Source organism: Xiphias gladius, chromosome 19 (assembly GCF_016859285.1).
Source record: "Xiphias gladius isolate SHS-SW01 ecotype Sanya breed wild chromosome 19, ASM1685928v1, whole genome shotgun sequence".
Taxonomy (NCBI): domain Eukaryota; kingdom Metazoa; phylum Chordata; class Actinopteri; order Istiophoriformes; family Xiphiidae; genus Xiphias; species Xiphias gladius.
Genome location: NC_053418.1, coordinates 16,369,226 through 16,382,121, shown reverse-complemented (window position 1 = coordinate 16,382,121; position 12,896 = coordinate 16,369,226). Strand labels below are relative to the sequence as shown.

Genomic DNA, 12,896 nt, shown 5'->3' with positions numbered 1-12,896 from the left:
TGTTAGTGTACAATCGGTGTGCAGGGGCTTTAATATAATATTTCATATTACACAGTGTAGATAAACCATAATGTCTCATAATGTGCTGCGCAAGGGAAATGGAGGAGCTACTCACAGCTCACAGATTAATAATAATAATAATAAGAAGAAGAAGAATAATAATAAGAATAATGGAAGAGCACCTACAAAAAGATTTTGGAAGTTGCCTAGGCACAGTTTGGTTGACCTCTGTCAGTGCACATATTGTATCGTCATCCTGTTAGTGATTTTCTTGTATAGTACATACTGTATGCTGCGGAAGTCCATTGCATTCCCAAAAGAAATCTCGTAGTTATGACCTCTGTATATCATAATTATGACTTATTATCTTACTATCCCCTAATTACGAGGTAAAGTTTTTAAGATTTCTTCGCTATCAACGTAATTCAGCGATAGATGTCAGTACATTGAATGGTACATAGCAAAGAGGAACTGGTAATAGCTTTTTTAATTTTCCAAAATATGAGCTTAACAAAACGGGGCTGAAGTTGTAGCCCTCAGTGAAACTCAACGTTATACTTCATGTTTTTTGTAAAAGTTTTCCAAACTTAAAAAATACACACTTTATTGATATTTAAGATCACATTATATACGATAGACAAAAAACAAACTCTAAGCTAATAATACCATCCATATTACTCAGTAACATTATTATTTGCGACTGTCTCAAACCAAAGAGGAAATAAATGCGAATCAAATCAGGTAGCCTTAGCGTCTATGTCTTGTCAAATAGCGAGAAAACTACCTCAGGATCCGGATACTTTCCTCGTAATTATGAAATAGTAGAACCTTATCTCATAATATTTACGAGTAAAAATTACGATAGGTCTCTCCAAAATGTTTCCATTTGTGAACGCAGTGCGCTTTCATATTGTGCCATAAAATTAGTCTGCATAATGGGACACAGCACAATAGAACTGGTGGAATTTACAAGATTAATCAGGACTCCAGCAATTAATGCAATGCAGCATTTAATGTGAGTGGTTGCGCCTATGTGCGTTAATGCCTGTTAAAAGGTCAGTTGTATTGAAAAACATCCACTTTATGATGTTAATACTAACGCTATGAGCTTTTATTGTCCGATTTAATTAAAAGCCTACGCTCACGATTTGTTATCTAATCTTGTGTCCTACTCCACGTACCGCGTGTTTTGGTCCGTCGAGACGACGTCAAACGTAAACCTGAAGTGACGTGTCCTCCGTTCGCGGAGCTTCCGCCCTGCACATGTGTTTACTGAAAGAGCGGACGACCTAGCTCCAGCTACATCAGCGTTAGCGGTCTATACGCGCTGACGGTCTCTGCGCCGGCTGAAACATGGGGAAGCTGAATGTCGTGGTGCTGAGGTACTTGTCTCGAGATGACTTCCGAGTCCTCACGGCGGTAAGTAGCGCGCCAACTGAAGTCAGTTCTGCCCCAGCTGAGTTAGCCTGTGCTAGGCTAGCTTTGTCATTAAACAGTCAACCCCACATGTACTATACATACGTCAACAAACCTAAGGGCTCAAAAGGAGGCTGTCAAACAGTTGCCCGACGAGCTGTCACCGTTGCAGTGGGTAAAATAGGGGTAGTGTTGTCAGTTGGATGTTAATTAACAGAAAACAAATCACCACGTATAAATAATGTGTTATATAAATCTGTATCTACGTGTTGGCTATGAATATGGTGCTAACAATAACCACCAGGTAATAATGCATCATTATATGTTCGTTATGGGGACATGTTGGCCAAGCAGATACCAGCAGTGGTAGATATAACTGGAGTTTTAAGACCAAGTATCAGTCAATAATGGAACCAGTGGCATTTTAACTGTGATGAGTTTCCTTTCACCTTAAAGCATAGGTTCACATTTTTTTAAAATCTATCTCAAAGCGATATTTACATGCCCATATGTACATTGAATGAGTTATTAGTTGCAGTAATCAATCCTCTTCTATTATAGTAAACTGAATATCTCTGGGTTTCGGACTGTTGGTCACGCCAAAAAAGATATTTGAAGATAGACATTTCATAGACCAAACGAGTAATTAGTTAATTGAGAACAGATAGATTAACCGATAATTAAAATAATCGTTAGCTGCAGCCCTAATCCACAGCCCGCTTTGTGTGTAAAAATGTATTCCATAGTGCCTTTAGCTAATATGAGGATTTAGCCACCTGTGTTAACCAAATCAAGTAGATATCTTCCTTTTCAGTGCGAATTCCCTGTTCGTGTTCCCTTGTTGAGTGGCAGAGTAAGTCAAAGAAGGAAATCTGTACTTAAAAAGATTGTATCGGCATTGATTCACAGAAAGTGGACTGTGGATTTTGTCCCCCATCACTTACATTGGAATCATGTTAGGACGCAATCTCTTCAGGGTCAGTATAAACAGGAGGAATGATTACAGTACCTAAAAACTGTTACAGTTTTGTTACGGCCCATATGTATGTAATCATACATATGGGCCTGTAAGTATTGTGTTAAAATGCCTCTTCAAGGAGTGCACTGGAAGCTCACCTGGTTAACAAGTATCATATATCAAGGCTTGCTCTCCGCAGCAGCCTGGTTTCGAATCCAGCCCGGACTATTTGCTGCATGTCATCCCCTCTCTCACCCTTCTTTTCCTGTCTCTCTCCACTGAGTGTCAAATAAAGGCAAACGTGCCATTAAAAAATCATTTTAAAAATGCCTTGAAATCCTACTAGTGTAATCAAAATTCCATACCATGGTCTCATCAAGCAGTGCTCATTTCAACGCTCTCAACACTCTAATAATCATATTCTGTTTCATCCTGGGGATTTTCCCTCACACAGGTTGAGATGGGGATGAAGAACCATGAGATCGTTCCAGTGAGTCTCCTGTCATCCATCGCTAGCCTCAAACATGGCGGCTGTAATAAGATTCTCAGAGAGCTTGTCAAGCACAAACTCGTAGTCTATGAACGCAGCAAGAGTAAGAAAAACACACAGCGACACTAGCTTTGTCACAGAAGTACAGATAGAGACGGTACATGTAGGTTAGTTTTCAAATGTGGTGTGTATATGTCTATTTCAGCTGTGCAGGGCTACAGGTTGAACTACGGAGGATATGACTACCTTGCCCTGAAGACATTGTGCTCCAGGGAAGTGGTCATTTCAGTCGGCAACCAGATGGGAGTGGGTAAAGAGTCAGGTAAGAGAGAAAAACCCCAAAAAGTATGTCAAGTATATGAATCATTAAAATGTTTTTACGTTAATGTTCGTTAAAGTTTTAAAGATTCCCAAGATGTTAATGTAAATGAGAGTATGTTCGCTATAAGATTTCTAGGCTTCATTGCCAGTCTGTCATATGCTCTTGTTCATATAAAATTTTTCTTTGTGTTTACCTCCTGTAGACATATATATTGTGGCAAGTCCAAACGGGGAGCAGTATGCGCTGAAGCTTCACAGATTGGGTCGTACCTCCTTCAGGAACCTAAAGAACAAGAGAGATTACCACAAACACAGGAAGAACATGTCCTGGCTCTACCTCTCTCGCCTCTCTGCCATGAAGGAGTTCGCCTACATGAAGGTAATGTAACAAATCAGAGAGAGTATGTAAGTTAGGCGGAAGAGAAAAAGAAAATGTCACCAACCAATTCGTGTGCAGATGTGCCACAAGAGTTCAGTTTGTGTGGTGCATCTTTTAAATCATCTCCTAATTTGTCAGGCACTGTATGATCGAGGCTTTCCCGTTCCCAAACCTGTGGACTACAACAGACATGCTGTAGTGATGGAGCTCATCAATGGATATCCACTGTATGCAAACAAGCCATTCTTCTTTCTTGTTTTAAAATATTACATAGTACACTCTTTGTACTTTCTGTTCCTTATATAATTTGTCTGTATTTTCTCTCTCCTCCAGGTGTCAGGTGCATGAGCTACAGGATCCACCAGCCCTGTACAATGAGTTCATGGAGCTTATAGTCAAACTGGCCAATCACGGCCTGATCCATGGAGACTTTAACGAGTTCAACCTTATGTTGGATGACCAGGACCACATAACTATGATCGACTTCCCTCAAATGGTGTCCACATCACATCCTAATGCTGAATGGTTGGATTCTCTGCCATAAAGTTGAAAATCAATGGTTAAAATTAATAAAACAAACAAAAGATGTACATGTTGTTAACTTTTCCATACTTTGCTTCTAGGTATTTTGACCGAGACGTGAAATGTATCAGAGATTTCTTTGCAAAAAGGTTCAATTACGAGAGTGAGCTTTTTCCAACCTTCAAAGACATCAGGTAACTGCTATTATTTTTCAGGTTCAAATAAATCACAAACGCAGACACATACAATGAAAATTGTGCTGGATATATACAATATACTTTTTTAGTGTGAACATTGAAATTGCTCTCCTGTTGTCTTTTTCTTTTATCAGGTTAAACAACTCAATTTTATTCATTTGTAGAACATGTTTTGTTTTTTTTGGGGGGGGGGGGGTTTAATTTCTACAGAGCTTACCTGCTGGCATTTATGTTGTATGTGTCTGCAAAACAACAATTTAATGGCCAATGATGTAATATATTGGCCAATGCTGAGAAAAGTCACATTTTGAATTGGAATAGTTTTACTTCTTTACAGTACATATATTTCAAACACTGACTTTGAAGGGAAACAACTCTTAATTGATCTTTTGTTGTCACCGTTTATTCATACAGGCGGTCGTATTCTCTAGATGTTGAAGTCTCAGCTAGTGGCTTCACCAAAGATCTGGAGAGAGATGGTGCATTGCTACACCCAGCTGGACCTGAGGGAGAGGAAGATGATGAAGAGGAGGATAATGACGAAGAGGCAACAGGCGAGGAAGCAGAAAGAGAAGAGGAGAGTTTGGATATGGAGGAATATAAACATGTAATGCTGGAACTGGAGGGTCTGAAAGTCAGCGACACACATGCAGACAGACGAGACCAGGAGGAGGAAAAAAGGGAAGAAAAGGAGACTGAGAAAACATCTGCTGCTAGAAGTGATGAAGAAACAGAGAAAGACTTAGAGGAAGAGTTGAAGGAAGTAGAGGATGAGTGTCCAGACCTTTCTGCCTCTAACAAAGAGTTCAAACCCTTCAGGTAATGGAAGGATAACACAATACAAGCGCCACAGTGACGCATATTTGATAAGATGAGGATTTTATGTTTGAATACTCCACCTACAGCTGCGGTACCAAGCCAACAAATAATTTTAGGTCTGTTAATACGAGAGCCTAGCAGCTTGAGAAATGGTCAATGAATTTCAGAGACAGACATCTGGAAAAAAAAAATACCGCATAATTTGTGTCAAATAGGGAAGGGTTGTTTATTAAAAAAAAGCATGCAAATTACACAACAGTGAACTTCTGTGTTTTGTTGTAAAAATGTGCCATAATAGCAATAAAAAATTTTTTGGTGTGTTTTTCTCCTGCAGAGACTCAGACAGTCTTCTGCACATGGCAGAACACAGGAGGAGGAGGGTGGATAGTGAGGCCACAATGGGCAGCATAGGGAGCTGCTCTACCATACCACCAGTAAGTTAAACACAGACAGACACACACACACACAGCTGTCTGGACTTAAGCGTATTATACAGGGGTCAAGGTTACAGACAGGGACACTATTACAGTACCACTACAAAATACAACCGCTCCGGTTGATTTGATCACTTTGAACGTATGAATATTTAGACATTCCACAACCCATTGTAGCAATCCCAGTACACAGAAAAACCGGACTGTCCTGTGGGTTTTGCTAAAGAGCATTAAATGGTGTTTCAGTTTGTGGAAAAAATGGCTGACATGTAGCAGAAGCAATATGTCTACATAGTGTTCTGTCTGCACGTTCATCTGTAGTAACCTGCTGTTTTTGTCGTGTGTTATGCAGGAGGTTGTCCGTCAGACGGTGCGGAGGCAGCTCACCAAACAGCAGAAGGCAGCACAGAGGAGACGTCTGCAGAAGGGAGAGGCCAACTTGGTGACCAAATCCAGGAGGGAAAACCAAAATAACATCAAGTCTAGTTTGGAGAGCGCCTACTTCTGGGGATAAATGGGACTGCAGTGATGGACAGCTGGAATTCATGGCAACATGCTTTTTGTTTGGTTAACATGCATGCCGTGTGGTTCCTCTGTAAGAGTTTTAACACGTTTTGATTGATGGCAAAATCAAACAAGACTTGTGCAACAGCTCAGCTGTTCTGTACTGTTATGGAAAAATTAGAGGGAGGTATAACAAAACAAAGATCACACTGAAGTGAAACAGTATGGGCTTGTTTGTATTTCTCTAGTTGGCTCTCAGAAAATCAGAAAATCTCCTCACTCTCAAGTATGAGGATGGGCCATCATGATTTACCAATAGTCTAATGTAAATATAATGAAGTGATTTGATTAACAATTAAACCATTTATACGTATCTGCTTAGGTGTGTTATCTTTGTCTGGTCAAAATAATGGAACTGCCTTCAAAAGTTAAATGTGCTTGCCACTCAAGTTGGGCACATTTTTTTTAAACTGATACTCACATATGACATATTAACCTCCAACATTACTACAACAGACAGAAACAGATACAATAAGTTGCCCTTATCTAAGTGTCAGGTTCATTCCCAGTTTGGGTATACTGCTGACAGAGTGACTAATGTGGGTTTGGATTTAAGATTCAACCCGAATGCATTCAGGGAGAGCTTTTATTTATGAGAAACTCCCGTTGTTCAAAGGTTTCCCACTGTTACGGTTGTTTGAATAGTTCAGTACCTCCAACCTCCCAGCAGCCGATCAAAATGGTAAAGACTGACACAAGCATTTGGCAACATACATGCCCCAGAACACACCAGGACTTTAACTATTAGAAGGGGGAAAAAAAGGTCTACCGCTCTCTTTCACTTACATATTTTAACACAGTGAGAAAAGTAAAAGATGAGAGAGTAGAGGACCTGGGAGCTAAGGAACCGCTTCTTTCTCAGAGTTTGGTTCATTTATGCATAAGAGGCTTTCAGAGAGTGGGTGAATTCAGACTTGAACAATGGCCATTCATATTGAATAGAGTGAATGGACCTCAGAGCCTGGTCTCAGTGGGCTCAAACTAGTGTGTGAAGTCAAAAGTATCCCACCCCCACACATCTTAGACACTACATGTTGGGCAGAATTGTTCCTATGATCCTGGATACTTACATGCAAAAGAAGCCGCTAGTTATATACCGAACCACTCACAGAACTGTTCATGGTTTTCGTCTTCCTGAGGATGGTACATTATGGCGTCTGTGGTTCAATTTGGCAACTTTGTGCAGGTATTCAACTATCCAACTCTGTTGAGGGATTAGCCAGCTGCAAGGCCCGAGGGGAGGGGCTCAGCATTCCTGCTCTGCACCTCTGTGCGTGTGTGTGTGTGTGTGTGTGTGTGTGTGTGTGTGTGTGTGTGTGCGCGTGCATGTGTGTGCATGTGTAGAAAGAGTGAGGGGCCCTGTGAGCTAATTGGCAGAGAGGGTGACAAAGGTGGTCTGCTTCAAAAGAGAAATCCTGGTGAGATGTTCACACAGGAGAGGAGGAGGAGGAGGGGAGAAAGGGAGTTAAGGAGGCGCAGAAAGGGAGAGTGGAGGGGCTTTCAGATTTAGAGTATTTCGTATGATGTTCCCATCTTGAGCTGTGATGGCGTGTGTGCCATTTTGATGGACCATTTCGGTGAAGCGTTTGGGAGCTGAGAAAAGAGGACTGAAAGTGTTTGAGGTGGCTGTGGAAGTAAACATTGAATGAGGATGAGTAAAGTGAAAGTTGAGGAGAGCATCATGTCGTACCTGTCGCAGACTGAGATCGACACCAGCCCCAAAGACTGTGAGTAACTGAGAAACAACACATGTAATGTTAGTTTCAGCAGGAAATAGACAAGTCGTTGTGTTTTAAATATCAGAATCATACTGTTGCAACTTACAGCTGTGTTTCCAACTGACCTGACAATGATAATACAAAAACAGGTGAGCAGTTTATTGTTTTCTCATAACTTTGTTACATTCCCTGTAAAGTGCAATGCCTCCAACAAGTGTCAGTCAAGTTATCCCTGCTGCAGTGAATTGTTTGGCACACAGTGAAGGACACGGGAAACGTTAAAACCCATCTCAGGGATAGAAATAGCTCAAAAGGTTACAAAATGCTATTTTTGTCTGAGTTATGGGGTGTTTCCCTTCAGCTCATGATTCTACTTAAATAAACACTGTCTGGAAATGCAGATTTAAAAAGATGTCTGGCTTGTATATTTAACATTTACACATTATCTAAAAACTTCACCTCTAATGATGACCCAGAAGAGTTATTGGAATGTTTTCTGTATCAGAAGGAAATCAAGATATGAACTGAGTCTCCTTGAGATAAATACATGAATCTACACTCCAACGGTTTACGTTGTGTCAAGGTCATGGATGTTTTCAGCAGTGTCAGTCTTCTTTTCAACATCCATGTTTATGCAGTGAATGTGGTGGGCATGCTCCATAACTTCTGGGAGCAGAAGCAGACGAGTCGGTTAAATGGTTCCCTCAGTGATTCAGACGGTTCTGGTGGGGATGCAGCCATCCAGAGAGAGAGCCTACTGTTGTACGAGTCTGCACCCTCCCCTGGTCCCCCGTACATCTGCTATGTCACGCTTCCTGGTGGAAGCTGCTTTGGTAACTACAAGGTGCGTTTGTCATCATCAATGCTGTCTAATGTTACATGCCTGCACTGCCTTAATGAGCGAGAATGTACACTAGTTATCCATAATATGCTGTTGGAGATATCACCAGCATGTGGTGAGTGCACATAAGTGACCAGAAATAAAATAAAATTGCTGAGGGCATGGAAATGGTAAGATCAGTTGTAAATGTAATAAAAGCGAGTCAGGAATTCAATTCAGTCTATGTAAATAACTAGTACGGCAATTTTTTCAAATTAAGTAACAGTTATTTCACATAATATTCCGAAGTATACAGCCATCAGAATCAAGTTTTCTTAAAAACTGTTGTTTTTCTGACCAAAAGCATTTGAATTTGTGCCAAGTTGTGTTACATTAACTTCCACATTCAGAGGGTAGGTGCTTTCAAGCAGGACTTGAAGAACACTCAGTGGGAATTAACACACTGTCGCACATACTTTTAAGGGTGTTAAAAATCAATGTTGTTCAGTTTAAATCCCACAGTGCTTCTCAATGGGCTCATTGTGATCCAGACAGCAGCCCCCAGCTCAGACCAGGCATGTGATTGGTTATCTGTGAATGCCTCTAATGTCTTAATCTCACGGGTGATTTGAGTTCTGATCCCATGATTAGCTGTAGTCAAGTGTAAAATCATCATAATGTAAGAGCGAGCGAGCCCATTTAGGCTTCGCACATGTCAGCAGACCCTAAAATTTCTGTTTGAAGTCACAAACTTGAAATTCATTTCCCTCCCCTTTTGCACTATCCCAGACCTTTTAACCCTCATGTTCATCACCTCCACATCCTTAGGTGTGTGACAGTCAGGCAGAAGCTCGGAGGGATGCCGCTCGCGTGGCTCTGATGAACTCTCTTGTGAATGAGTTGCCGTGTCGTCGCATCAACCCTCAGTTCATCACTCAGAGTTTGCAGCAGGCGGCTGCAGACAGTGCTGTGAGTGTGAGACAGTGCAAACACACACTGTTAAACTTTATTGCAAGGCAGACTATAGGGATGACAGAGAAGAAGAGTTAACCTCCACATGAATGTTGACCTGCACTGTTGTCTCTGTAAAGGTCTCTGTAGAAGATGCATGTGACTCAAGCACCAGCATAGGAACCTACAGTTTGCTCCTCCACTCATACATAGGAAGGACGATGCTGGAGTTCCAGGTAAAACATAAAACCGGAGCCTAGTTTGTAAACTCTGTTTTCCTTGTAGCTGTGCTCATAAATCATGTGGGGTCATGTGGTAATCGTGTGAAAGAGCTATTTAATTCAAAGGATTCAGGCTTTGTGAAGCACTTCTTTGCACTAAGGGATATTAAATAGTTTATTCATTTTTGGACCCCAAATTAGTTCATTTTAATTTTACATACTTAGGAACTATTAAGCCAAACAAAACAAAAATCACAACCACTGGGTGGTAATTCCACCATACAGTGTTATCATTACACCCCTACTTCGTTTTTGCCTCTTTATTCCCACCCCATCCCACTCTCAGTCAGACCCTGGCAGGGAGTCTTGGTATGAAACACTTAATATTTCTACCGTTGTGTAAATAAGCATATGCCTGCAGACAGAGGGTTATTAGTGGGGGGAAATGGGTTAATTATCATTCCTGCTAAAGCACAACTCACAGAGATGGAGAGCTTCCAAGTAATACACACACCTCCATACGTGCGCACATGTTCATACACTGACACTGAAATTTAGTCACACACATACAAAAGCCTGCACACATAGCATCAGCCATGAGGTATGCAGCTGTCAGTGCTTTGCATGGTTTATACATGCAGTTAGTGCAGGAGGTGGCAAATAGTTTAGTAGTAAAGCAGAATCCTAAAGAAGTAGCATAACGCAGATGCACAGCTGGAAAAAGAGTAAACAGGTCGGCAGGTACAGCGTGGACATGAACCCTAGACAACTTAAATGTGACAGTTTCCATCTGTGACTCATTAGGTCAATTTTGGTTAATGTATAGACTCTCTCTGTTTAACACTAATGTCACTAGCTCCTAACACATGGCAGCTGTTTAGCCAGACAGCGTTTTTTAAATCATGGGGGAAACCTACCTTGTGCATAAAGATTTACAATATCTTTTCAAACCAATCATCCACAGTTTAGGTGTGAGTTCAAGACATGCCCACATAATGTGTTATCTTTGTCAGATGTACACACACAGAAATGGATGTTTAGGTTCACTGTTTAAATCATTACTCATCAAACTGCTCCAAACTTTCTCTATGTGTCTCCTTCTCACCTATTTTCTCACCATCTCTATCCCTCTGTAGGAGATGATGACAGTTTTCCAGTTGTTGCACTGGAACGGGACACTGAGAGTTCTGAGGGAAAGGCAGTTTTCTCGACAGGTATAGGGTCTTTCCAAGGACATATCTCATCCCTGGTTAGAGCAACTTTTGATAAAACATCAGTATCTCTGCCTCTATATACTGTAGTGATGCTTGCACCTTTTTTTCCCCCTCCCTCTCAGAGTGTGATTGCCTATTACTCTAAGCGGGGTCTTGATGAGTACATGAGCAGCAGCATGGCTCTGGATTGGCTCGGACGGGAGCAGAGGTCACCGGGGCGGCTCGGGGAGGAGCTGCAGGTGGCACAGAGGGAGATGGTGTTGGCCCGACGTCGAGGCATAGAGCTGCGCTTCTACAAGGAAAAGACAGAGATCCTCAGCCTGGCTCTGAGTCAAGCATACATTCACCACACACCTAAAGCCCCGAGCCAGACAACGAGTCACACATACAAGCATGAACAACTTCCTTTACACACATTATACAGCCAGGACACAGAAGTCCAGCTAACCCCGCCCTGCAGTCCTTCACCCACTCCTCATAAAAACACAAAGCAAACAATCTGTCAAACCTCTGGCAAACGCATGGCCTCCAACAGTCCTTCACCGTGCTCCCAGCAGACTTATGTGACTTTAAAGAACTTTGAATAGACTGAAGCAGGGGGTACAGGATGGACGATCAAAGCTGTCATTTGACTCTGAGCGAGTTAAAAGTCTGCCACTCGACATGTGACATCTGTTTGGGAGAACAGATCATATCAAGCACGCTCGTGGTCATCAGGTTTTCTGTAATCATAAGAGTCCTGTAATCACGAGAGCTAAAAACATTGTGTTCATTTGTGTATTAATTATGCTCTAACCTTATTAACACTCTTTTGTGAATATAGAGCTAAAGATGTGTGTAGTGTATTTGCAGCTTTAACCACAGCATTCAAATGATTTAAATCAACTAGTAGTAAATGTTATACTGTAGCAGCGACCATATCTGTTTTTGTACGAAAAGAACTCAGTTTTACTGCCTTACCTTTTATTAATGTTCAGATCTGTTGTCTTTCTGAGGCGTATATTAAGATACCCAATGTCGACTGCAACTTCGAATACAGGAATTTTAAAATGGTTTGAATTATTTAGCCTATGTGCCATTTCACCTACCAGCAGCTCAGTGCTTCTCCTCGCTCCTCCTGTCTTCCTCCCTTTTGAGCATGTCATCTGGCATAGCAATTTCCTCAATGGAGACTGACTGACTTTGTGAAATTGTGGGAGACGTGTCGACTGGATGTTATGAGACAGAGTCTGTTATGAGCGTGACACACATTTATTCTATAATGTCAAAGAGCAGCTAGGTATAAAACAATCCGTTTTCTAGGCATCAATGAGATTAGAATGTGACAGAGGATGACCGGTCAGGTCAACTGTCATTATAAGATCCAGCATTGACTATATTCTTCATGAAAAAATCCATACAGGCCACGAGCATGCACCGGATCTTGTAGATCAGGTTGAGGACAGGGAGTGAGTGCATTTTAAAGGGAAATATTGTGCTTATCATTGTAATAAACATTTGTAAATAAATTTTTATTTCCATTGTTCATGACCTGCCTTGGCATTCATATGAAAGCTATTAGCGATGGTAAAGCCCTTTTAAAAACTGTAATCGATTAAAGATTACATGTTTGAGAAATATTATATATTAATTTTAGATTTGTGGGATACTTTTCTTGCATTATTACCTTGGTTTCTGATTAAGGCACCAGTTATAAAGGGTTTATAAGCTGTAATTAATGGTTAAGAAATCGTTTGCTAATGCTATAGATCAGTTAGAAGTCATTAAAAAGAACATTATGGTTTCCAGGTTGTGGAAAATCTTTACCTACCGCTACCTCACCTCTCCTCCAGCATAACACTTTGCTTGTCTTTTTTAGCTCTTTAAGCACAT

General features: G+C 41.1%; 2 protein-coding genes across 2 annotated transcripts; both read left to right on the top strand.

The window, feature by feature from the left end:
* Window positions 1–1,187: 1,187 nt before the first annotated feature.
* On the top strand, window positions 1,188–6,413 carry riok2 (RIO kinase 2 (yeast)). Its single transcript, XM_040154186.1, has 10 exons — window positions 1,188–1,419; window positions 2,829–2,967; window positions 3,070–3,186; window positions 3,389–3,564; window positions 3,703–3,791; window positions 3,898–4,089; window positions 4,188–4,280; window positions 4,698–5,102; window positions 5,437–5,536; window positions 5,889–6,413. Exons 1-10 carry the CDS (start codon window positions 1,354–1,356, stop codon window positions 6,048–6,050), a joined length of 1,539 nt encoding a protein of 512 aa, XP_040010120.1. The 5' UTR covers window positions 1,188–1,353; the 3' UTR covers window positions 6,051–6,413.
* A 1,338-nt stretch (window positions 6,414–7,751) lies between these two features.
* Window positions 7,752–11,611, top strand: LOC120804949 (protein limb expression 1-like). Its single transcript, XM_040154696.1, has 6 exons — window positions 7,752–7,827; window positions 8,457–8,662; window positions 9,467–9,607; window positions 9,730–9,825; window positions 10,947–11,024; window positions 11,147–11,611. The coding sequence occupies exons 1-6, from the start codon at window positions 7,752–7,754 to the stop codon at window positions 11,609–11,611; spliced, it is 1,062 nt and encodes a 353-aa protein (XP_040010630.1).
* The last annotated feature ends 1,285 nt before the right edge of the window (window positions 11,612–12,896 follow it).

Excerpts from the sequence above, each read along its gene's own strand:
- riok2 (XM_040154186.1), top strand. The coding sequence starts at position 1,354 with ATGGGGAAGCTGAATGTCGTGGTGCTGAGGTACTTGTCTCGAGATGAC. Across the intron at positions 2,968-3,069 it reads AGTCTATGAACGCAGCAAGA|CTGTGCAGGGCTACAGGTTG; the intron begins GTAAGAAAAACA and ends TGTCTATTTCAG. Across the intron at positions 3,565-3,702 it reads AGGAGTTCGCCTACATGAAG|GCACTGTATGATCGAGGCTT; the intron begins GTAATGTAACAA and ends CTAATTTGTCAG.
- LOC120804949 (XM_040154696.1), top strand. The coding sequence starts at position 7,752 with ATGAGTAAAGTGAAAGTTGAGGAGAGCATCATGTCGTACCTGTCGCAG. Across the intron at positions 7,828-8,456 it reads CGACACCAGCCCCAAAGACT|TGAATGTGGTGGGCATGCTC; the intron begins GTGAGTAACTGA and ends ATGTTTATGCAG. Across the intron at positions 11,025-11,146 it reads AAAGGCAGTTTTCTCGACAG|AGTGTGATTGCCTATTACTC; the intron begins GTATAGGGTCTT and ends CCTCCCTCTCAG.